Source organism: Galendromus occidentalis, unplaced genomic scaffold (assembly GCF_000255335.2).
Source record: "Galendromus occidentalis unplaced genomic scaffold, Mocc_1.1 scf7180000076421, whole genome shotgun sequence".
In the NCBI taxonomy this organism is placed as follows: Eukaryota; Metazoa; Arthropoda; class Arachnida; order Mesostigmata; family Phytoseiidae; genus Galendromus; species Galendromus occidentalis.
Window position 1 is genome coordinate 347,143 of NW_003804410.1, and position 23,555 is coordinate 370,697.

General features: G+C 51.1%; 5 protein-coding genes across 5 annotated transcripts in view; 3 read left to right on the plus strand and 2 right to left on the minus strand.

Annotated features, from left to right (window-relative positions):
- Positions 1-559: 559 nt before the first annotated feature.
- Positions 560-1,453, minus strand: LOC100900959 (histone H2A). The gene has a single exon (XM_003739146.2). The coding sequence runs from the start codon at positions 1,401-1,403 to the stop codon at positions 1,026-1,028; it is 378 nt and encodes a 125-aa protein (XP_003739194.1). The 5' UTR covers positions 1,404-1,453; the 3' UTR covers positions 560-1,025.
- A 128-nt stretch (positions 1,454-1,581) lies between these two features.
- On the plus strand, positions 1,582-2,462 carry LOC108865195 (histone H2B). The gene has a single exon (XM_018641984.2). It carries the CDS (start codon positions 1,628-1,630, stop codon positions 2,000-2,002), a length of 375 nt encoding a protein of 124 aa, XP_018497500.1. The 5' UTR covers positions 1,582-1,627; the 3' UTR covers positions 2,003-2,462.
- Positions 2,463-5,750: 3,288 nt separating this feature from the next.
- On the plus strand, positions 5,751-6,473 carry LOC100900668 (histone H4). The gene has a single exon (XM_018641985.1). The coding sequence runs from the start codon at positions 5,807-5,809 to the stop codon at positions 6,116-6,118; it is 312 nt and encodes a 103-aa protein (XP_018497501.1). The 5' UTR covers positions 5,751-5,806; the 3' UTR covers positions 6,119-6,473.
- A 2,785-nt stretch (positions 6,474-9,258) lies between these two features.
- LOC108865191 (glutamate receptor ionotropic, NMDA 2C-like) lies at positions 9,259-11,640 on the plus strand. Its single transcript, XM_018641974.1, has 11 exons — positions 9,259-9,381; positions 9,474-9,583; positions 9,681-9,780; positions 9,896-10,114; positions 10,244-10,310; positions 10,414-10,553; positions 10,626-10,718; positions 10,805-10,914; positions 11,052-11,207; positions 11,299-11,417; positions 11,513-11,640. Exons 1-11 carry the CDS (start codon positions 9,259-9,261, stop codon positions 11,638-11,640), a joined length of 1,365 nt encoding a protein of 454 aa, XP_018497490.1.
- Positions 11,641-15,806: 4,166 nt separating this feature from the next.
- The window catches only part of Ten-m (teneurin transmembrane protein Ten-m), a 41,454-nt gene continuing 33,705 nt past the window's right edge, over positions 15,807-23,555 (minus strand). The window contains exons 11-20 of the mRNA XM_029113220.1: positions 23,360-23,506; positions 22,923-23,130; positions 22,625-22,651; positions 21,995-22,178; positions 21,392-21,875; positions 19,387-21,224; positions 18,751-19,302; positions 16,992-18,606; positions 16,189-16,837; positions 15,807-16,089 (exon numbers count right to left, since the gene is read on the minus strand). Coding sequence (XP_028969053.1) covers positions 15,807-16,089; positions 16,189-16,837; positions 16,992-18,606; positions 18,751-19,302; positions 19,387-21,224; positions 21,392-21,875; positions 21,995-22,178; positions 22,625-22,651; positions 22,923-23,130; positions 23,360-23,506 — 5,987 coding nt within the window. The remainder of the gene's footprint in view (positions 16,090-16,188; positions 16,838-16,991; positions 18,607-18,750; positions 19,303-19,386; positions 21,225-21,391; positions 21,876-21,994; positions 22,179-22,624; positions 22,652-22,922; positions 23,131-23,359; positions 23,507-23,555) is intronic.

The window sequence follows — 23,555 nt, forward strand, 5'->3', positions numbered from 1 at the left end:
GAGATAGGAGCCAAGCGAATAATGAGGAAAATGCCAGCGGTCCCTCGCTTAACTACGACCTCTGTTCACGGAAAAGTCGGCCCAAGTTTCCTCGATAGACAGCCATCGACGCCCTGTCTCCGAAAACTCAGCTAAATTTCAGGTCTGGGGAATCTTCGACGACCGGCTCAAGCGTCGTTCTACATCGAGTCCGTGAGCTGCGGTCGACGTGTTGACAAAGGCTGGGCCACCCTCATCGAATGATGTCAGCACGGACAACGATAGACCAGCAACATCGAGGCTCGCAAATCGAAACTCCAAGCTTTCGTTGGTGAAAGTATGCTCGACTCCGGAGGCTCAGGGTCGTGCCCCGGGATGTTTCACGAGAGAGATCCTTGGCAGGTTTATGCGCCCCGACATCTCCTCGGTGGCAGCCAATATCACTGCCAATCGAATCGGAGCGACTCGCGCTGGGAAGTTCAGACAGCTGATTGGGGCGAGGGAAGAGAGGACAACCCATCATACTCGACGGACTCACTAGACTCAAACTCCTAGAAAATGAAAGATTACAACGAGGAAGTCGGTACAATCGAAAGTCTTTATTAAATCCGACACGATCCATTTTTATTTACAGCTCAAAAGTTTATTTTATGTCTTTTGCCTTGCTTTTCCCAGTATCACCTTCATTGAGAAGCTAGTTAGTCCTCTTTGGAACCATGGATTTTAGCTTACAAGTAGCACATTGATTTTTCATGTATAAGTTAGTGGTTTTCCGAGCACAGTCGTCTACGCCAGTCCACATCTGACACAATTCTTCATATCACAAGAAGGGACTAATCGCCTGTTCTCGATTTTTTCTCGGATCGTCTTGGCACAAGATGCCGAGTCCGTGACAAACTTTCCACTCTGACTCGATTCAGGCAGACGGCGAAGGGTGATAGAAGGCAATGGTGCTCGAGACTCAATTTTTCATTGGGAACAACACCTTCGCTCCTCGGAGATTAGCTGGACTGACTGTTGTTTCGATTTGAGATCCATCAGACGGATCAAGCCGCGGCTTTGTCCGTTTTCTTGGGTAGGAGCACTGCTTGAATATTTGGCAGCACACCACCTTGAGCGATGGTGACACCAGACAGGAGTTTGTTCAACTCCTCGTCGTTCCGGATGGCCAGCTGGAGATGTCTGGGAATGATTCGGGTTTTCTTATTGTCCCTGGCAGCGTTTCCCGCCAATTCCAAGACCTCAGCGGCGAGGTACTCGAGCACGGCAGCCAAGTACACCGGAGCGCCGGCTCCGACACGCTCGCCATAGTTGCCTTTGCGCAACAAACGGTGGATACGACCAACCGGGAACTGGAGTCCTGCTCGGGATGACCTAGTCTTTGCCTTGGACTTGGCCTTTCCGCCTTTTCCTCGTCCAGACATCGTTGATTCGGAGTGGTCACAAACGGATTAGCCAGACACAGTCACGCGAAATAGCCAGTCATTTCCCAAAATGGCGCTTATATAGCGCAGCGGTCGGGTAAGCTTGCCGCTTCCCTTTCCCCGCCGGAGAGGTAAGCGGGGAAGTTCTCCCGATCGCCCGCTCATAAATAGCAGACGGCTGCTGATGTCCGCCATTTCGTGTATTGTGCGCTGAAGAATTCGTGATGCCGCCGCAAGCTAGTGGAAAAGCCGTCAAGAAGGCCGGTAAGGCACAGAAAAACGTCCGTGCCACCGACAAGAAGAAGAAGAAGCGTAGGAGGAAGGAGTCGTTCTCAATTTACATCTACAAAGTGCTGAAACAAGTGCATCCCGACACCGGTATCTCGTCGAAGGCTATGTCGATCATGAATTCATTTGTGAACGATATTTTCGAGAGAATCGCCGCCGAGGCAGCCCGGCTCTCGCACTACAATAAACGATCGACAATCACCTCGCGGGAAATCCAAACCGCGGTCCGGCTCCTCCTGCCCGGCGAATTGGCGAAACACGCAGTCTCAGAAGGAACGAAAGCCGTCACCAAATACACGTCGTCCAAGTAAGCGCCCCGTTGGTCGGGTCAACCGAGAAGTGGTTCGCTTCCAAAGTCGTCGCCGCATCAATCGGGGATTCGAGCTCTACTCGTTCGCGCCCCACGTCACGATACTTCGTTCATCTGAATCGATCGATAATAATCTCTGCGGCAGCGGCCAAATCGTGTGGGCCACTGACCACTGTCGAATGAAAAATGCAATCCGACAGGAGAGCGTGTGCGGCCGAGCAAATATTGTGATTCTTAAAACTTAGGGCGAGCTGACGGCGGATAGGCCGGAAAAAATGTTGACACCAATAGTGTTGTGTGCGATCTCTGGTCAGAAAGTCGGAGGAACGACTCATTTCTGAACTGTTTCAAGAAAGGAATCCAGTGGATGCTGTATCCAAACATCCGCGAATTGTGACAAAATCCTGTAGAAAAAATAAACGTGCTGAGGGTGGAATAAAAACCTAACTTATAATGGAGTATATTTTCGACTTCTGACTTGGCAGCTAGGCGTTCCATTAGGAATAGGATATGATCCGGATGGTCGTGGGAGCTCTGGGTCTGAGCTTCGCAAACCAAGGGAGAGACGCGTCCCGGTAAAGACTCCAATCGACACTTTCGTACATGACCGACCGCTTAGGATGTGTCCATAATTTTCCAGAGCGAGCGCGTAAAAATCGGCAATAATGAATGAGAACTCGCGGAGATGACTCGACTGATTTTCCCTACGATGATACTCGGACGTCATACACTATTCTGTTTCACCCTCATCGAATCGATGTTGGATGCGCACTTGAACTTGAATCAAATTACATGAATTTCCCGGAAATAATCTCGTTTCGCGAATAGCTAATTTCTATCCGTCTTTCCGCCGTGGACGATCGCCGCGTTCTTTCGATCGAGTCGCATGAGCTGGCAGATATTGTGACTGCCCTGAACGCCGTCTGGCGGGCGGGAGCAGTGATCATTCGGCGAGACAGGAACTCTTCTGAGCGGCTCACGGCATCTGGAAATATGGAAGCTTCCGTCCACGGTGGGCAGAATTGAAAGCGACTAGGACGCTTGAGGGGATCGCCACTTCGTCCACGTCTCACCGGACCGGGGGGGGGGGGAAGCCACAGATACGTAACGTTCGCGAGCCCTTCGGAGTCTTCGAAGCTCCACCCAACCCGCTCCAGGAGCTGTGCGGTCGAGTGGGAGTCGACCACCGAAGCTCCGAGGTCGATGACTCGGGACTCCCATAGTTTCTATAGCGACGAGAGTCGATGATTGCCGCTTGCAAAATTTCAAGCGCCATCATCTCATTTTAGTTGATGAAGGCGGCTCTCCCGAATCAGGAACCCTTCGCCGACGCTTTCCGAGATTCTGTCCCGTGAGCTTGATCCCTGTTATGTATCGGGTCGGATTTACGGAATCAGTGGGCCGAGATTCCCGAATTTCACAAGGAGGTGCGTCATCTCCTCGAGTGGCCTTCTTGAATCGGGAGAGAAGAGCTGGATATGCTGATAGGAACGAGAACCGAACATCTCGGAAAAGTTCACAGCGCGAGAGGAAAACTTCAATCGGTGGATCCGGAGCAAGGCCTCAGGACCATAGGTGGGAGGCTCACATCGGGAAATAGCCATCGACTCCCGTTCATTCAAGCCGTCTTGCTGTCAACGGGGGAAGGAAGCATTTACGGAGGAGATGAGTGATCTTTGTGTTACGACAATTGATCATATTCGGGTATAGGTGAGCTATGGCTCACCCTCAGACACCGGATTTCCCGATCCTCAGTATCGGGAGTACGAAATCGCGGAAGCTGCCCGATAGTTCGATCTCGACGAAAGGGAGCTTGGGAGCGCGTCAAATCATCGATCTGAAGGCGCTACAGACTCCAAGATATTTCTGCGTCATTTTTTCCCTCAGGCAACATGGGGGAGGGTCCTCGGGGGTGTCCAGGCACATGAGCTCTCGTTGAATGCTACCTGCCTAAGTTTACCAATTCAGGCCATGCGACGGAACCCACGCGCCGGGGAGCGATGATGAGCGGTCATAAATCGGCGATGGGGGAGCCTGGACTCGGTACACTCGGCTCCTCATTCCCCGGGCTCTGATTCTCTCGTGCTCCCCTTGTCCCGGCTCGTAGAATGCCCCTAAGAAAAATATTGACGGGCGACTTATTCAACACTAGTGCGGGTCGCGGATACTTATTCATTGCGAGGGGTAAGACTGGAGGAGACCGATGCACTTGTCTGGAGTGGGAGATCTGGTTCAGCATTGAGAGGAACTTTCTCGTGTGATTGATCCTGCTGTCCCATCTCCCAATCGCCAGCTGCTACTTGAGATCCTCGTCGTCTTCGTGGGTTAGGCTTTCTGTCAAAAATTCACATCAGGGTGACTGAATGGGAAGTGATAGATGTGGAAAAGTGAATTCGAGAGCATCCGCTCCCCAGCCCGACGCTCTGCAATACAATCTCCAGGATGAACGACAGCAGCGTATCATGATGACGTCGACGATCGAAATCACTAGTTCGTGAGCAACTTTCTCGAGAGAATATCTTTGCGGCGAAGTACAGAATCTCTCGACCACTGTGGAGACGGACCGGAGGGGATGCTCGGAGTAAATGAGTCAAGGTGGAGGAGGAACATCGAATGTGTGAGCCGGAAGGTCCCTCGGAATGTCAACAGAAACGAAAACTTCGGGAGCTTCGAATCGCGGTTTCGCGGTAGATCTCCTACCGAACTGAACAAAGTCGGCGAGTCTCCCGTGAAGATCTTCGATAATCAGGCGTCCTACTGAGATCAGCCTGCGACCGCGCTGCGCTCCCGACGAGAGTTCGGTACGCATGGAACTGATTCCATATGTCCGGCGCTCGCGGGGATCATTGAGCCTGGAGCAACATCCATCTCCCCGAAATCCCGGCCTGTATCGCTGACAAGAAAAAAATCTCCGCTTTCCTACCGGAGCAAGAAAGCTGTTACTACGCGGCGCTATTTGCCGCCATGTCGCTCAATGTTTACACGAGACGAGACAAGAACATCTGATAGGTAAGGCCATCCGTCAACAGACTCATTTCTTTGATTTCGGTCCGGGGCGGACATGAATTAGGATTAAAGATTGACGAGGGTTTGGGGATCGGAACCGGTTTGGATCTCCATGGTTATATTCCTGCTGCAACATTATCCGGACTCTCAGAAAGCCGAGGCGGATTTCGGGAATCGAGCATTCCATGCTAACTAAGCCTACACGTTCTCGATGCCCTGCATTTCGATTGCTCGGGTCTTGGGGTTGATGACTTGCGGTGCCGAGGGTCCCTATAGTAACGCGGATCAAGGCGAATTCGGTAGTTTCAAGCAGGCGATTTCACGGCGCCGAGATGATGTTCCGAGTCACAGTTCGTCATCCACGAGTCCTCCCCCCCTCCCTTCAGTAAACCGGATACTTCGAGATTGCGGAGATTTTCGTTTCAGCCCGACGCTCCCGTCGGTACAGCCGGCAAGCCTCATTCAGGTTGTAGAACACGAAACTCTGTCCCCATCAAGAGCCGGTGGTTCCGGAGAGAATTCTCGGATAAGTAATCAAATCTTTTCGAAAGCTTCGTCGCCGTCCCTTCCCGAGCTTCCGTCGATTCGTTCCAGAAGGAACCCAGGAGGCTTTCAAGCTCCACTGGGTGGCTGATGAGATCTGACCGTATGAGACAGCGATTCGACGCGCATGCGCATTGCAGAGATTTCCGTCTCTTTCCCCAAGGTGCTCCGCTAGCGTATAAATAGTGCTGCAGACGCGAAGCACGCAACCCCATTTTTGTGGCTAAATTTTGGCGTGTGTTCGTGCGTGTTAATAATGTCTGGTCGCGGTAAAGGAGGCAAGGGTCTTGGAAAAGGAGGCGCTAAGCGTCACCGAAAAGTGCTCAGGGACAACATCCAGGGAATCACGAAGCCCGCCATCCGCCGTCTCGCCCGTCGTGGAGGTGTTAAACGAATTTCGGGTCTCATCTATGAAGAGACGCGAGGTGTATTGAAGGTGTTCCTGGAGAACGTGATCCGTGACGCCGTGACCTACACCGAGCACGCCAAAAGGAAGACCGTTACCGCTATGGACGTCGTATACGCGCTGAAACGACAGGGTCGCACTCTGTACGGCTTCGGTGGCTGAATGCCCTGAAGCGATGGAAGTCCACAAGCTTGAATCGTCCCTCATCGCGGGAATAATATTCACGTCGGATAGATACGGCCGAAACAAAATATCTTGTAAATACATCGGTGCCAATCTTCAATTGTGCAATCGGATTGGCACGATTTTTTTGTCCGCCCCACGCCGTTCTGACAAGTGACAAGCCACCGGTCGCGCGTTTTAATCAAGCCGAAGATGATTCTCTTCTGAAAATCTCTTGTTTGTAAATACTGGAACCGCTCCCCTCAATCGTAACCAAATCCAGATTTCGAGCGAAAAAACTCCTGCGAGGAAGCGGAGCTAGAGAGAAATAAAAGCGAAATGCAAGTATAAATTATTTCTGAATTCCTTCTTTACGGGGAGGAGCGCAAGGCTTCAGGTGTCACGGGGATGTTTCGCGTATGCTGAAGAGTCCAATCATAGTTCGTCTCGTAGATTTTTTCCTGATCCATTTTCAGCCCAGCTCCGAGATGATGCCGGCCTTAGAAATGGAAACTCCGCACAGCCCATAGTATTCTGTTTCATACACGATGATGCTGGAAAGTTCGATCCCTCCCATCACGGGCCACGATGATCTGCGAGTAAGGTATAATGACCAATGACCGCTAGCGATTGAGAGGTTCGGAGTGTGCCACGTGCGGGCCGATCACGAGTGTGACATGTCGTACGAAAGAATGTTTGTCTGTTGTGAATCATCTCCCGATCGATATCCCAGTGAGAGCGAGTGAGATCTACCCGCTGAGCAGGAGCTGCCTGCCTTCGTGTAATCAGGGCCGCGGGTTCCGGGCATCCGACAGAGATCCACTCTGGGGAACTTGTCGGGGGGGGGGGGTTTCCATCCATTGAGCGCGGGAAGGGATTCATGAATATCCGAGAGGAGTGAATAGAGTAAACACATGAAAATGCTATCCGGTGCACCACAGCTTTGCTGAGGTGCTACGGGACTAACAAAGTGTCGAGAACCGATGATAATCGAAGAGTTCCAAGGGGCAACATCAGACGAAGAACAGTCCGGTCGGAATTGCTTGATGCTCGCAAACGAATCCGGTCTGGGTCGGTAGGCACGGAGGATATGGCAGGAAGTCTCGGTAATGTCCGACCCGAGCCTGAAAAAGGTAAAAACTCGCCGTCATCGCCGGCACCGTCTGGAGAGCGGTCATACGAGAACGAGCCAATGAGCCTTTGACAGGTGTGCGATATGCGTATGCAGGCCGTCCATCGAGGTTCCGTCGCTAATCTAACGAGACTGCGATATCAGAGGCCTTCAGAACGTTCCGTATTTTCCCGTGTCTCGAGGCGAGTCCGTCTGTATTTGATCTGAGATTTCTTTTTTCGTATTCGTTCACAAAAAGGAGGGTTGGATGATGAGTTGGTCGATTGGAGATTGAGACCGAGGTCCGAGACATCCTGTAATTAAGTCTTATTAGCCTTGAGAGCCTGTACAACACGTTCCTCCGGGCATCGCGATTGCAACCCTTTCCCACGCAGATCGATGAAATATGTGGGAACCCATGCGGGAAATGTTGAAGGAGACGCCCTGACGGGCCTGAGAACTTTCGCGCTGGGGCCCGCCCCCTCATTTCGGATGGGTCGTACTGTCTTTCTTATTCATGATTTTTGTTTCTTGCGGAATAGGAAGAAGACACAGAATGGCTCTCTGGGACCAGGTGATCCGCGCATAGATCCCCGACGATCCGCCAGAAATCTGTGGGGCCGCTCCGCCGCGACAGAGGAGTCTAGAGGGAGTCGCCCCCGATATTTGTGTTTCGGAAGAGTGAGTAGTTTCCGAAGTCAAGAGAGGACGATGGGCCCCTAGATGTTGGGACCATCCGTGCTAAGGATGTAAACCCTGTAGAATAGTAGCATCGAATAATGCCGTAGCCGAACGATGCTGGAGCGTACTTCGATTTCTTCGTAGTGTCATATGCGGTCCGCCTTTCATTAAATTGGATGCTCGGGGTAACACACTCTTTATGGCGCTCGATCTAGTCATGTCGGGATCTTGTCGTCTGCGACTCCATCGTTCCGGGGCTGTCATCAGTCTCTTGCTAGCGTGCGGCGGAGTCGTGCTCCACGGATTGCTCGGTGAACTCACTCATCGGCTCTGGTATCATCGTGGCTGTATTTCCCGCATCTAGGTCCATGCGAGTCTTGGAGGTCCGAGAATCTTGTTGGATATGGTGAATTTCATCAGAGGGACCGTGCGAGAGGAACTCTTCTTCTGCTGGTTTTCCGTTCTTGCAATCGCCGTGGTCGAATCTTCTAAAACCGAATACAACTACTCGGGACTGACGGATTTCCTCGAGAATTTCTGCGACGGAGATCACGCCTACTCTCTGATCGTGGATTCAAATTCTTCAGGTATCGAATGTGAGTGCCGTCGTCTCTTCGAGTTCGCAAGCGTAACTTTTCAATTCAACCCGAGCTGAGATGGGCTTCCCGCGAGAATTGTCATTGCTCTCACCTTCGCTTCCATCTCGCTTTTTTTTAGATGTGATGCACGCTTCTAGATGCGCCGTCCATGTTCATCTCTGGGACCAAGAATCGAAAACGATGAATGTGCCTATCGAGGACTTCGTATCTTCGCACAAGATTATCTTCTTCAACATGAGCTTCGAGACGGCGCGCTGCGTGATCTCTCTCCATTATGTAGGGAGGCTACTTGTTCAGAAATGATTCCGATATGGTCGATCGTCAAGAGCGAGACGCTCCTGTTCTGCGAGGTTCTCCTCGTTCGAATGAGATACAAGTCCTCGCGCTCGTTTCAGAGCCCATTCAGGCGTCAAGCGGATTTCATTTGCCAAATTCATGCCGAACATATCCACGAGAGCCAGACACCTTTCACAACGCGGATTCCGGCGAAGTGCTGTCAGACCCTCCTAATCTCCTCGAGGGAATCCAGGATAGATCTAGCGTTCTTGGTAGACGATGTACGTGGCCTCATCCCTCACGCATAAATCAAGTCTTGACGCGATAATTCATTTCTTTCACAGCACTTTCGTTCATTCATTATAGCATTTATAGTATTGAATTTATTCGAAAAACACGACTTTCCTCAACCATCCCGCTCCACGGTATTTCCATAGATCTCGGTCCCTGGACGTGACGTTGTAAGGTTTGCAATGTCAGAGACGGGTTTTGAGACAGCTTGCTTGGAATGCGGTTTCATCCGACACAATAACGTAGGTCGGTACACTTACATCCCTTCAGTTAAAGGATTGACTCTCCACGTGGGATACATTGAGGTTAGTCGATCCGAAGACGAGACGGAGTATCACATCAGGAATTCACATTGAGGCGTAGCATCCGATGCATAAGAGCCATAATGTTCTCGCAGAACGCACCGCACTTCCTCGTGAAGCAGAACCGAGTGACGGGGCAAGTGCAAGAGGATAAGGGCACCGAAGTTCAAATGCTGCGAATGTTCTCTCGATATTTCAATTTCACGTGAGCGTCAGACTTCTCCAGACCCGAAGCATCGGCGTCGACATAAGAGGAGGGGGAGAATTCCCGAAATCGTTCTAATCCTCGATCATGCTCGCAGGTATAAACTGCACCCCGAGCCGAACTCTGTCTATGGTTCCCGAGTGGAGAAAAACGGACGAAGTGATTGGAACGGCCTGATAGGTTGGGTTTACCACAAGGTTTGCCGGGTTCCGAACGCGGCCGAGATCCCAAGTCGGTCGACTAAACTTCACGACCAATTTTTGAAGCTCATTCGCGCATCCTCGATCGGCATCGGATGCATTCCCCTTACAGAAAATGGATCTGAGCTTATCCGAGCTGGGCTTGTCGTTCTTTCGCTTGGCGGCCGTTACCTTCACCTGGCCCTACATCTGTGACGTCATCACCTACGCCTATCCAGAGCCGCGTAACAGGGAGTCTTACGCTGCCATAATATGGGCCTTTCAAGGTCTGACCTGGACCGCTATATGCGCCTGTGTTCTCCTCAACACGCTCATCATCAAGCTGTTCAGGGTGGGTTGCGGATCAACCGCGATCGAGGGTTGGGGCGATCCGGGGGTTCTTTCGGGGAAAGAATATCGACCGAGAGTTGTGGATTTCCCTCCGAATGAAGTTATTTGAAGCCACGAGCTCGGTTTTCAGGGTCCGACGGTTTGTCGCGGCGCAATGCCTGGATTCTGGCTTCTCCTCGCTCTATTGGCAAGGCAATGTACGTTTTCCCGGGAATCCAGACTATCAGATTTGTGTAATGAGTAATGAGCTAATGAATAAAGAAGAATGCAAGAGGCAATTTTAAGAGACTTTATTTCCAGCAAGCGACGGTTTCAAAGAGTTCACTCGACTATCGTACAGAGTTTTCCTGTTCTCCTACGCGGTTTTCGCGTTCTACATCACCAACAGCTACGACACGTCGCTGTTTTCTCTGCTCTCGAAGCCCGTCGTCGAAGGCGAGGTATGAGGCTCGCTGAGATTGGATCTCGTCCGAGGGAGTCGAGCACGTTACGAGCTCACCTTTTGTCCCCAGATTCGCTCCCTGAATGAACTCTACGCAGCGATCGCCGGCAAGCGAATCCGTTGCGGAACGCAAGCCAGCACAACTATATTCGATGCTCTACAGGCAAGTGCTGGACGGGAAGAGCCTATTGGACGCAGAATACTTCTCAGCATACGCTCCTGAAATTCTGCCCCTTATTTACCTCGTAGATATATCAGCACAAAGTCGCTGATATCATCAGGGAACAGATGAGAATGTACCCTTCGTTGTTGACTGACGACAAGCGATCGTCCCTGAGGAAGATTCCGTCTGAAAAGGGGTATGTATGTATACCAGCATCATGAGAGGGATCGGTCCCAGAAATCACCAAGTGAGCACGGTGGCGCCGACGTTGGCCTGCGGAGTTTTCCAAACGTCTGATTGAGGGAATATCTTATCTACAATTCTTAATTGAAGCTGTTTCTTATACACTCGGAACTACATGAAAGCCTTCATGTTCGAGAATGGACTCGAGCGAGACGTGCGGGTGTCCGAGAGCGACTACTTCTATACTTTCATTGCGGGGATGGCACTACAGAAGAAGTGTCATCTGATTCATCTTTTCAATGGACGGTGAATTTTTGCTCGGAAAAGCCAGATTCGAAATGATGGAACGCAGAAGCATGGGCAGTCGATATTATTCACCTTATATCATCGATTGCAGATTGCAATGGCTGCTCGGATCGGGTTTGTGGTCGAAGTGGCTCGCGGAAGGCATGATGGAGAGAAAAATCTTCAAGATCACAACCGAGCCCTCCGCCGTCTCCAATAGTGCTTTCATTGGTGGGTGAGGCTTTCGGCTATTCAAACACCTCATGCGTAGCTGATGCGCTGGACCCCATCCTGACTGACAATTCGTGGCGGAAAATCTATTCCAGGGCCTTACATGCTTTTCGGAGCCGGGATCGTTCTCTCGATGATTATCGTTTCCCTTGAGAGAATTCGTATGCGTAAAGGTGGGGCTGTTCGACGTAAGAATACCAGAAGGATCGACAAGTTCAGATAGCGCAAATTTTCGGACTCGGACTTAGAGACCCCTCAGAGCTACAAACATACGGTGAAGCGCATTCCAAACGGGCATCTCGGGATCGAGATGGAAAATGAGGTGCACGTCTGGATAAGGCGAAGTTCGTTTCCTATATGGATCGCTGTCAGAAGTCAGCTGCTCTCGACCGGAGAGCGATCCATGTTTGTCGGCAGTGTATCGCATGTACAATGCAGCCGCTCTAAGAGGTGGCGACACAGAAGGCGACGAGTGCTCTGAAGGGCGCCAAAGGGAGAAGTTATTGCTCAGCCGAGGATGAGTCCACGAGGGAGCTGGTAGACTGTCCTAAGGTAACGAGAAAATACTCCGGCCAGTCGAGTGCATGATCATGGGTTTGAAGGCTTATTTCGTAGCGTTGCTGATCCGCTTCTGCGAATACAATCGCCTGGAATGGCTGTGTGAAGCCCTTGACGTTTTCCCGCGGCCGAAACAGTTGTCTTGTGGAGCTCTGGATTCATTGAAGGCGAAACTCAACACCACCCGAACGAGCCACCCCGAATCGATATCGTTCATGAGCACGTTCGGGAATTTGCCGAAGTTCTTCTCCGTCGTGCCGCTGCCCACCTTGAAAACTTTCACCTACATGTGTTTCCTCCTGATGTGGGGATGCCTCTTCCATTGGGTAACCAACGATGAGAAGATCCGGAAGTTTATGAAAGACAGAGGATGGACCTTCATGGAGGACTTCGTAACCAACTGCGACTCTGAGACGTCTTCCTCAAAGCCCCTGAACGTCAGTGAGACTTCCGTTTACAGTTCATTGAACAGCTCGAACTCGTCTATGCTCACAGCTCAGGGTTTCGATGCGAGTTTCGAAGAAATCACAACAGTTGATGGAGTTCAGGATTTCGCCAGTCTCCTGTCCCTATTCGACGTGATTACATGTGAAGAGATTGCGGAGAACACATTCTTCCTGCGCTGCCAGGGAGAAAGACTCTGCCTGACGTTAATCGAGATATCCGAGATGCACTCGTTGAACCGAACATTTCTCGGAGACCTGAGATTTTTCAGAGAGATCGCCTCGACCGGAGCTGATTTCGTCAGCGAAGCCCACGCGCTGGACTTGAGAGAAATCGTGGCCATCTACGATTCACGAGATCATTTGAGTTTCCTCGACGCGCACCGATCCTGGGAGGCTAAGAGATACTTGGCGGTTATCTATCAATACGAGGAAGTAGTCGACTTCAGGGAATTTTATGAAGATCATCCAGGCGTAGAGGAGATTACCCTGGTCCTAGAAGACATCGTGACCAGCCTGAGGTCGCTGCTCTCTGCCGCTGCGCGGTGTTCAGCAAAGGTTCCTTCGCAATTCCTCATCGCCCTCGTTACCTGTTCTCACGATCCGCAGAATCCCGTCCAAAGAGACAGATCGTTGACTTGCTTGAACGCGTTTGGCGTCTCGGTACGACTGAACCCTCTGTGTCTGGGATCCGGAATCCCGCTCGATCAGATGTTTCTGTCCGTCGCGTTTCTTCGACACCGCCTAGAGACCGAAAAAGAGGATTGCCATATTGCCATTGACTACTTGTTGAATAGCCGAGCGATAAAAACTTGCACGGAGCTGCTCCTTGTTCTAGGCGAGCTTCTAAACTTCGAAGAGAAGGGTGTGAGAGGTTTCCGACCCCAGGAGCCGCCTGTTCGGCCCGAAGAGAAGCCGTCTTACAATATCTTCGGTCCAATGGGAAGCCCTTGTACAATATGACGAAACGCCTCAGGACATTTTTGGGGGCGCATGCTTCTTTCGAGAGATCCTTACGCAGGGGGCGGTCCGCGAAGCCTCGATCCTGACGAAGAGTCTCGTACTCGAATCTTATCACATGATATTTCTTAATTTAAGTACAAACGGATGGTCTCGAAGGAATAAACGAGAAGTTTCATAGACGAGGAATTTGTAATCTGTGTCCGACCCTCCCATCCAATCGTGCGCTACGATAACATCGCCTACAGATCTAAAGGCAGTGGCGCTCTCTCGATAGGTAATCCCAATTTGCCGCCCTTGCGACCATGACTTGAGATGGTTGGACGATCAGTCTCTCGGAGCGGACAAAGATCGATCTGTCTGAGAGTGCCCGCCTGTCGGTTCCTGGACTGGCTTAGAAAATTGCGTGAAGTTCGTGATGCGAAACTGTGATGGCGAGAATAGAAGATCTGGTTCCCGAAGACCGACTCGGGTCTACTCTGCTTCGAAGAACGACTCCAGCGTGGGTTCCACGATTTCGCGTCCCGTCATCGGGTCAGACGGAGTCCCGCTTTTGGAACTTAAACCAGGACCTATCCTAGTTCGAACAGGAAACATCCCAGATCGAAGGAACTCGAATCGAGCAGTCTCCGACGAGAGGAATAGGCAAGAGGAGAAAAAGTCGGTACCGCAGCGCCGGGTCACTCCTCATGAATCACCGTGAATTCGGTCGAAGATCGGGGGAGCGCGAACTCTGATTATTTATCGATTGATTTTCTATCGGTCTCGTCCTCTGATCTGACCTGTCGACGCGTCCAGACCCCCGTTCCTACCGAGGATAAAATGAGAAGTTGAAGTCATTTTCGTAGGAATAAGCCCTCGTCATTTATATCAGTCATTTCCATCTCATCATACATTTACAGAACATCGATGGGTAACCTGCGGAGACCAGCAGACTGTTTTGGGTCGGGGTTCGCCGGTTATCGATACCAGTACTCGGACGATCGTCCTTCGTTCGAGGATATCAATCGATCGATCCGTCGATGTCCCGATCGATGATCGTTTTCCTCTTTACATTTACAGAGTTTTGCAACAACGTACACTTCATCGGCTGAGTTTGGCACCTCCACCCCTACGTATTTCATTCTGAGCATCTCCAAACTCACACAATCAAAAAATCCGCCTCAGAATGTCTCGAGCGCGGAGTTCCCAAACTTTTCGTAAGGTTCCGTCTCTCCCTCCGCACACTTCCGTGACATCATAGAGTTTCATTCGTGCCTCTAATGTGTTCTAACGGTTGGAAACAATAGCATCGAAACGGACTGAAACGTTTGAAGAGTTGTCTCCACATTGATTGAGCAAAGAAGTCAGGCAAGAATTTATGATTGTTCCGGAATAGAACTTCGTATTGAAATCACCGGAAGGGACCGGAATAGAGACCGGAATCCGGAGATGTGGTCCGCTCGTGCGAACGGATCGACGATACCGGTATCGACTCTCAAAATTCCTCCCCTATTCAATGAGAAGAACAGATCGCACGCTCGATAACTACCCAATATCGCGGAAATGAGAGCGGGAACTCTCTTTGAAATATAATATTTTAATTTAGGATGTGGGAAAACCTTGCGACGGCGCTAGAAAAGAATACGTTTCCGTCTCGATCCATCCGCATAGCCTCTCTCTCATACAGACAGGTCTGCCTCACGATACCTCAGTCCACGTGGTATTGATTTCACTTCATTCTTTATACAGATCACATAAAAACCAACCCTCGTTCAGCTGGAAGTATTCGATCCCTGATCGATTTCTGAATCAACGCGACGCTCAACGCAACATTGGAGTATCGAATAATTTTCAATTTTGTCAGTATTGATCTGATTGACCTCCTCCTTCCAACAACTCGGGTTGATATGTTCGATATTTAGTCAAGAGTACACAGTGTGGGGCTGTGAGTCACCCTGAGCCCGAGATTTCATCGTCATAGAGAAAGAGCTTTTCTTCTTTTCTCCATTCCGCCTCAATGCGACGAGTCATATCCTTCTCGATCTTTCGCACAACTAAGAAAACAGAAGCGATCGATAAACATCATCGATTTGTCGCTTTTCCTGTCCCGTCTTTCCATCATTTGTTTGTCACCAAAGTGGTCTGCTAAGTTATTCCATTTTCTTTTTTTCATACATATCCAATGACATCTCTCCAACAACTTGATGGAGAGCGAGTCAAGCCTATTTACAGGGACTAGAATGTACACATAGAAAAAGAAATAAAAAAGAAAAATATTCCTCGTTTTGTCAGAGCTGGCGTCGCATCCCCCTCGAGCTGAGTCTCGGGAACCTTGAATCTGAATTCTTCGCGGGGGAACTCGGACGCCAACGGAGGAATTCCGTGATTTTTCATTAGAACATTCACTTATTGATTGCCGTCTTCTGGCCCAATACTGTCATAGAATTCAGCGGCTCCTTTTCGAGGCGTCACCTCTGTGCTGATTCCTCATGTTCCGGTATCTGGCTCTTCGTTTTCGAGTTCCCTCCTTTCGGAAAACGATATTTGTCGGATCATCCGCGAGCTGAGGATACTCGTCCACTGTATGGATGTCGGTCGGATAGTAACGGTCGATTTTCTTTGTTGCTAGGAGTTCTTCTCGCTCGGCATGGCTCCAATCATGGGTGCTTCCTTTGTGACCTGTAGCGACTCTTCCGGCTTCGAGCTCCCACGCCTCTTGTATCGCTTTCCTGGAATCGGGGAATGATTGAATTTCTGTTGCTCGGAGGTCTATGGACTGGGATCGGAAAACAGTCGTATCGAGATTATTCTTCAAGACGTTAACGAACCTTTTGACGTGATTGACGATACGTTGCTTCTCCTCCGGAACCGTCGAGCCATACTTGATGTTCAGAGCCACATTACTACTGTGGACCCTGATGTCGATCTGAGCTCTGCGGCCTCCCTCGCTGTCAACGACGGGATGCTTCGTGATGTTGAACAGAGCCGAGCCGAGACGACCCAACTGTTCCCAATCCTTGTCCGCTTTGGCCAGCTGCGGCTGAACGAAGTAGAAGTAGTCGAGCCCGTGCTGGTTATAGTGCACGTCGAGCATCAAGGAATTGTTGAAAACCGCGGTGATCACGTCTCGGAGTATCGGAGTCGCTTCTGGCAGAACGAAAACTCTCACGGACCCGTCCGGGAGCCTGTTTATGAGGAGACCATCTCCAAAAATGCCGGGGAGGTTGGCGATACGCGAGTTTATCGGTCGCTCGAACAAGCCGAGGTTCTTCACCTTCGTCTCGGGTACGGCAGAAACCCTGTTGAACTCATTCGATACTTCTGTCGCCAGACAATTCAGACCGGAGAGGACGGGCAGGGTCGGCCGCATTAGACTCGACGCGAGCGGTGTGACGATCGGTGTGGTTACGATCTGCGGTGGCTGGATGACGATCTTCGATAGATCGTATCCGAGAGCGACCATCCACTCGTTCAGAGCTAAAAGGGAGAGAAAATTATGAAATCGATGCTCGGAGCCGAGTCTCGATTCTCGGAACAATTATTCTAGTTCGTGCTCGGCTATTCAGAGATTATTGTCATGGAGCGTATGCTCGGGAGGAGCTTGTCATCACGCCTCGAATTGGCTACTTACTCGTCATTTTTTCCGGCTGCGTCTTGACGTTGATCGGGTCGTTGTTCCTGAAGCGGTACAGATGAATGAGGTGGGGCTGTTCCACGCGAGTGTAAACGTCCTCCCAGTTCGGAGTCAACCACTGGATACCGAGGTTGTCGTATGGCCGAGCACCGTAGAACACGAGCTGGGTGACTGGATCACGAATGCCTCCGAGAAAATCGATCGGCAAGTAGAAATCAGGATTACTATCGTAGGTCACTCGACCGAAAGGATTGCGTTGGATCTCTTTGACCACTGAGTTCTCGGGGCTGAACACCGCGAGGGGAGAACCCAGATGATCGCAGGCCACGTAGAATTTGTTGTCTCGGCGTTGGATGAACATCAGGTGACCGAGCGTGTCGTAAACGAAAGTTGTCGTCAAGCTCTCTTTGGGCTGGTGCATTTGCGTGACGCGATCCGGATGGATCGGATCGGCGTACACGAACTGGGTGATGTTCCCTCGGTGGTTCTTTGTAGCGATCAGACGATTGCGGCTATCGTAGAAAAAGTGGATGTCGTACGAACGCGTCTGCCAGGCGTGAACGAGCTGAGCTTCGGCGTTGTACTCGAAGTATTCCTCGCCACGTCTCGTAATGAAGCCCCGAGCGTCGGCTTTGTAGACGTCGATTCCGCCGTAGCTGATCACCCGATCTCCAGAATCGTAATTGAGATTGACTTGTTTTGGACCTTCCTGGATGCTTTCCAGGTTTCCGTTGATGTCGTAAGAGTATTTCCAGGTCTGCGCTGTCGTCGAAACTGGTTCAACGAGCTGGAGGAAACCGTCGAGGGTGTAGTTGAAACGTGTCTCGAGCACATTCGTGTCCCTGCCGACTTTCGTCTGGAGGGAACTGACGAGATTCTTGTTGTTGTAGCGGGGAACGTATGAGAAAATCTCCTTGCTCCACAGTGACAGGGTCAGAGATTCGATGCGTCCTAAGGAGTCGAGCTGGATCGTCTTGGTGAACTGACGATTGTCGTCGTGGATAATGATCGAGTTCTTCCTCGGCCGATTGATCGTGAACTGATGGGTCTGCTCCAACAGACCGGTGACAACGCTGTAGCGGTATTTGCTTTGGAATGTCGTCTTGCCGATAATTTCGATATCGGAAGAGCTGAGCCTACCGCCATCGTAGATATACTTGAGTTTGATTCCGTCGAGCAGACTCTTCGAATTGAAACGGAAGCGCTCCTCCTTCAGAAGACTACCGTGATGTCTGTAGTCGATTCTGGTCTCGAGCAGCGGGACGTTCTTGGCGACCGACCTCACGAGAGCGCTGTTGTTGTTGTAGTAGAAGTTGGTGCTCTCCTGACCGCAGATGATCGTGTCGAGACGGCCCTCGTCGTTGTACGAATACATGACCCGTCCCAGGCTGTGCGGGTAGAATTTCGCCAAGACGTATCCACGTTCGTCGTAATGCATCACGTACGGATGGTTCGCTCCCGGCGGCAGATACAACAGTTTGTAGAAGCCTAACGATGTCTGGCTGGCGATTTCGTGCCGGTGACCGTTTGGTGTGATAATGCTCTGCAGACTCGAATGACCGTTGTACATGAGCTGGTAACGGCTGCCGCTCGGCAGAATCACTTCGGTAGGCTGCAAGGAAGAAAACGAATGTTCCTCATCGAATCTACCGGTTTTCCCAGTCTCTCTGTCTATGTCTCTGTCGAATGCTCGGTCGCTACGCAATTATTGTTTGTTCCTTACGAACAGCTTCGAAAAAAAATCCGAAAAACTCACCACTGTTATCGGACCGTCGGTGTACTTGTAGATGATGCCCGTGTTGTCAGCGTGGCGGACGTCGGTCAGTCTTCCAGCCAGATCGAAACTATACGTCTCGATGAGATCGCCTCGTTGCCATTTCGTCACGCGTCCGAATCGATCGTAGTCGAGCGTGACACCAGAAACGTTCATCTTGGGATTCCACGACTCCGGTTGGCCTTTCTGGTTATACTGGACTGTGAGCAGCACGATGTTGTTCTTGTCGAGGATCGATTCCGTGAAACTCTGTCGGTCGAACTCGATGCTGAAGAGATTCTCGCCGTTGATTTTCGCTCGTCTGCCGATCTGAGTGATTTTCTTGCGATTTTCCGGTTTCGAATAATAGCGCCATTCGAGCCTCTGGGTGATATCGTCGCTCAGGGAGAGCCGCAATCTCGAGGGAACGGGGAATATTTCACCCGAAACCACATCCTGGTCCATCAGCAGCGGCGAGGATTGCGTCTCGATATCGCGGATCACATTCGTGTCCGAAGCGATAACAACGCCGTTGTCTGGATTGAGCTGGCAGGTCTGAAACGGATCGATTCGGGTTAAATGGGGGAATTCACATCTCTCGCGATATCCAGGCAGTTGTCGGATTCAATTTTCACTTACGAGCTCCTCACTGGCTCCCGACTTGCTGGTGACGCTGTGACCCTTGATGAGCAACTCGGTCGTCTCGCGACCGTTCCTCGTGACGACAACCGTTGCGCCTTTGATACTGAGGCTATAGGAGAGATGGACCTGTTCCCCGGTCGGAGTGACGGCGTCCGTCAATCTTCCATAATGATCGTACGAATACAGAACGGATTTCCCGGAGCTGTCCGTCTTGGATTTGAGTAATCCGCTGTTGGAGCCGTAGTATTCCAGCGAGGTCTTGTGGTTGTCGGCGGTGACGAACGAGAGAAGCATGCTGTGTCGACTTCCAATTTCGATGAGACATTTTCCGCCTTGACTGTTCTCAATGGACTTAGCTTGATGGCTCGTGTCGCGCAATACGAACAGCTTGTTGCCGGAGGCGTCGGTGACGGTGCTGAGTTTGCCGTTGCTTGTGTTGACGTTGTACGTGAACGTATACTTCGTCTGTCCCGTCAATATATTCCTGGTGGATATGTGCTGGCCGTGCCGATTGAACGTGTAGATTTCCTGGGTCTCAGGCGAGAAGATCTCGATAACGTGCTGAGGTCCGGAGGCCGCCGGAAGCGACGAAATTACAGAGCGGATCATGTGGTTACCCTTGTCGCTGATGTGAAGGTTTCCATCAGGAGTGACCGCGATGCCCGAGATCGAATCAAACTTTGCAGCGGTTGCTAGGATTTCATTGTCGTAACATTTACAGTTGATTTCGAGGCATGAGCATTTAGGCTCGGCGCCCACGTAGTGCTTGATCTTGCCATCGGGCGTCACGACTCGGACCCGGTTCACGGTCTGTGAGTCGCTTTCCGCGATGTACAGATCGCCCTGGGACGAGAAAGTGATGGCTGTCGGCGACTCGAGAAATACGTCCGTCGCGAAGTCGCCCTTGGTGCCGGTGCAGTGAAGCGGTTTGCCGGCCACGACCTTGAGGCGGCGATCGGGCGTGAGTTTCATGATCACGTGGTCGTCGAGGATGTGCAGCGAGTTGTCCAACGGGTTAATGGCCAGTTCCGTGGGCCATTTGAGATTCACTTGGGACGCGGTGTAGGTTCCCGTGCACGGCAGAGGTTTCCAATGGCTCTTGTGGTGGTGATCTCCGATGATGGTGTTCATGACGCCGAGCCGATCGACGTAGCGGATGTTGGTTCCGTCGGCGATGTAGATCTCGTTATTCATCGAAATGGCGATGCCCTTCGGGTAACTGAGTTTAGCTTCTCGCGCCGGTCGACCATCGCCGCAGAACAGTTTGTCTCCTGGAAGGCATTTCGCTCCGGTGCCGACCACGAGCTCGACGTTGTTCTTTACGTCCACCACGTCGTCCAGTCGGATCACGCGGAACACCTTATGCCTTTCAGGGTCTGAAACGTACAACTGACCCGTTGCCGGAGCAACAGCCAAGTGGTACGAGTAGGCGATCTGAGACGAGGCCAGCTCGACAACGGTGCTCACCATTCCGTCGGGTTTGATCCGACGGATCAGGTTGAAGTCACCGACGATTATAGATCCGTCCGGAGCATTGACAACGGCCACCGGAGACATGAGTTTCTGATCCTTGGCCACACCGTTGCAGTATGTGCAGTGCAGAGGTCGTTGGCTCTCGTCTCCCATCGTGATAGAGAGGACTTTCGGTTTGTTTTTGAGGTAAACGTTGGAACCGTCGCCTTTCTGCAGGATCCCCTCGTGGAAGTTGTACCGATGATGGATGTCGAGATTCCAGCCGCCGATCTCCGAGATCGACATGTCATGACCACTCACTTGAGTGGTTTGGATCTCCCAAAGGACTTCCGGACAGTTGGAGTATTCGTAGCCGACGTGAACTGGAAGATACGTTCGAAATTTAGTTTTTGTGAGTTTCTGCAATCAACTCTCGGATGGACTCACCACAAATATGATCTGGAGCGAGCTCTGCTCACATTCACCAGTGGGCGACCCGCACAGAGTCTTCGAGTCCGAGAACGAATTTCCATCGATTTCAAGAACTTACCGTGGGCTTGAGCGATGCCGTACACTTTCTGACGGTAGGTGTTCCTCCGATTCCAGGCGTAGGTGAATTGGATAGCCGGATCAGCCTCGAAAGTTCGCTCGAAAATCACACCCTCGATGTAAATTTTCAAGTGAATCAACCTCAACGACTGAGGTATGGTGTCCGGAGTGAGCTTCAGCTGGATCGTTGAATAATAGCCAGCTGATCGGCTGGAATGGTACAGCAGGTGGACTTTTGTGCCAGGAATGTTGATGGCTTCCTGGACCGCCTGAGACTCAGCCAGGATTGCGCTATTGTCGCTGCAGCCTCCTTGGAAACCGTGCTTCCACGTCGCCATAACGACCGGTTTCATAAGGTCGAAGTCGTGGTCGGCACAAACGGCGAGCTTTGTGATGTCCGGAATCTTCATTTCGGTCAGACTCATGATCACCTGGCCCAGGACCATGATATCATTCACAGGAACTGTGAGGGTCCTCTCGTGAACCTGAAAAACGTTCCTCCTTACTCTTCCCGATCTTCCTGCATCCGTGGCTGTTTGACAGGATGGCGCAAAAATTGAAACGCAGACATCCAGAAGTGACATCCCGATTGCTAAAAACTCACCTTGAACGGATCCCTCCTGAATTGCAACGTGACGGCACCGCCACCGTTGACCATCAGATCGAACCATCCGTCCAATCTCGACACGGTGAAACCAGCAGCCGAGTCGGATGCAATTCCAACGCGGACTCCCATAAGGGGGGATCCTGAGGTAGACACCACCTGTCCTCGAATGACCGATGCGCGGCTGTTGTTGTGGAAGGAGCAGTGAGTTTTCGTCTTGCCGTTTACTGGTAACAATATTCTCCGAAGAGCGATTCGACGATAATTGGATATGCCTCACTCTCGTTATTTACTCATCAACGAGACCTCGGCGATTTCTCGTCGACGTGAACGGAAATAGAACGGAAATCATATCTATGGACGACTAAGAAGGAGTCAGAAAAGGAAAGAAGGATGAGGATAAGAGGGGATCGAAAGGGTGGACAGAGGTGCGGACAACGGACTTTTCCCCGGGGAGGAAAACCCCAACGAGTGAGCGACCGAACGACCGATCGATCGAATGAACGGCGGACCGACCGACCGACCAACAACAGAACGTAGAAGACGAACGAGAGAGCGAATGACCCGGAAAACCGGACGAACGCATCGTGGTCATCATAGAAACCATCCGACGAGTTCGTGGCCACGTACCTCGTGTTGAAATGGTTCCAAAGCGTGCTGCGTGAAAGGCGGATCAGAGAGTTCGGAGTTAGCAATGTTAGCCAAGAGAGAGAGAGAGACAGAGATTAAGTCACAGCGTGAGAGTTCAGGCAGATCGCCCAGTGGGCGGGAAGTAGAAGACAGAGAGACAGACAGTTCCTCAAAGTTAGTGTTTTTCTCTTTCGTAAGGCTCTCGGTGTTCCTTTTCTATGGAACATGCTTCGTTGCCGTACGGAACAGCTGCAGAAGAGTTTGTGAGAAGCGACGCGGCGAGTGCACGTGAACTCACCTATGGTTGAAGGCTCCTTTGCTGGCGTAGCTTTGTACCGAGTCGTCCTCGATTAAAAACTGCATCCGTTGGAAGAAGCTCGCCGTAACCGCCGGTGGTTGTTTCCTCAGAAGGACGTCACGTGGATCCGATGATTGAAAGCACAGGGGGTTGCTGCTGCATTCGGGCGAAGTGCAGCATTCGGAATCCGCGCAATCCAGGAGACCATCTGTAAGCCATCGTTGTTAGTATCACTCGAAATTTCGAAACTTCCTCCCAAGTTTTAGTTTAACAGAATTTCCGCGATGGTGCTTGATCTAACGCTTCGATTCCGACTCGGTGAGAGTGGAAGGAAAAATAATAGGAGTAATAATAAAAATAATTGATAATGAAGATCTCCCCCTATAATGATAATAAGATTGATGAATGAATGGAAAGCGAAGAATGCTCTTTCTCACCTCCATCGTTGTCGATTTTGTCCCCGCAGTTCCTCTCGCTCGGAAGAGAGCATCCGGTACCCGACCAATTGTCGTGACATCGGCACACCCATTCTCCTGCGTCCTTGATACATTCGCCATGTCGATTACACATCGAAGGACATCCCTCTGAAAGACGTTTGCATCGTCATCATCGGAATCTGTTTCGTGCGGTTCG

What these genes read in the sequence shown, in the direction of transcription:
- LOC100900959 (XM_003739146.2), bottom strand. Translation starts at nt 1,403, where the DNA reads ATGTCTGGACGAGGAAAAGGCGGAAAGGCCAAGTCCAAGGCAAAGACT.
- LOC108865195 (XM_018641984.2), top strand. Translation starts at nt 1,628, where the DNA reads ATGCCGCCGCAAGCTAGTGGAAAAGCCGTCAAGAAGGCCGGTAAGGCA.
- LOC100900668 (XM_018641985.1), top strand. Translation starts at nt 5,807, where the DNA reads ATGTCTGGTCGCGGTAAAGGAGGCAAGGGTCTTGGAAAAGGAGGCGCT.
- LOC108865191 (XM_018641974.1), top strand. Translation starts at nt 9,259, where the DNA reads ATGTCAGAGACGGGTTTTGAGACAGCTTGCTTGGAATGCGGTTTCATC. An exon ending in TCCACGTGGGATACATTGAG is followed by an intron (nt 9,382 to 9,473) that starts GTTAGTCGATCC and finishes ATGTTCTCGCAG; the next exon opens with AACGCACCGCACTTCCTCGT. An exon ending in TCATCATCAAGCTGTTCAGG is followed by an intron (nt 10,115 to 10,243) that starts GTGGGTTGCGGA and finishes CTCGGTTTTCAG; the next exon opens with GGTCCGACGGTTTGTCGCGG.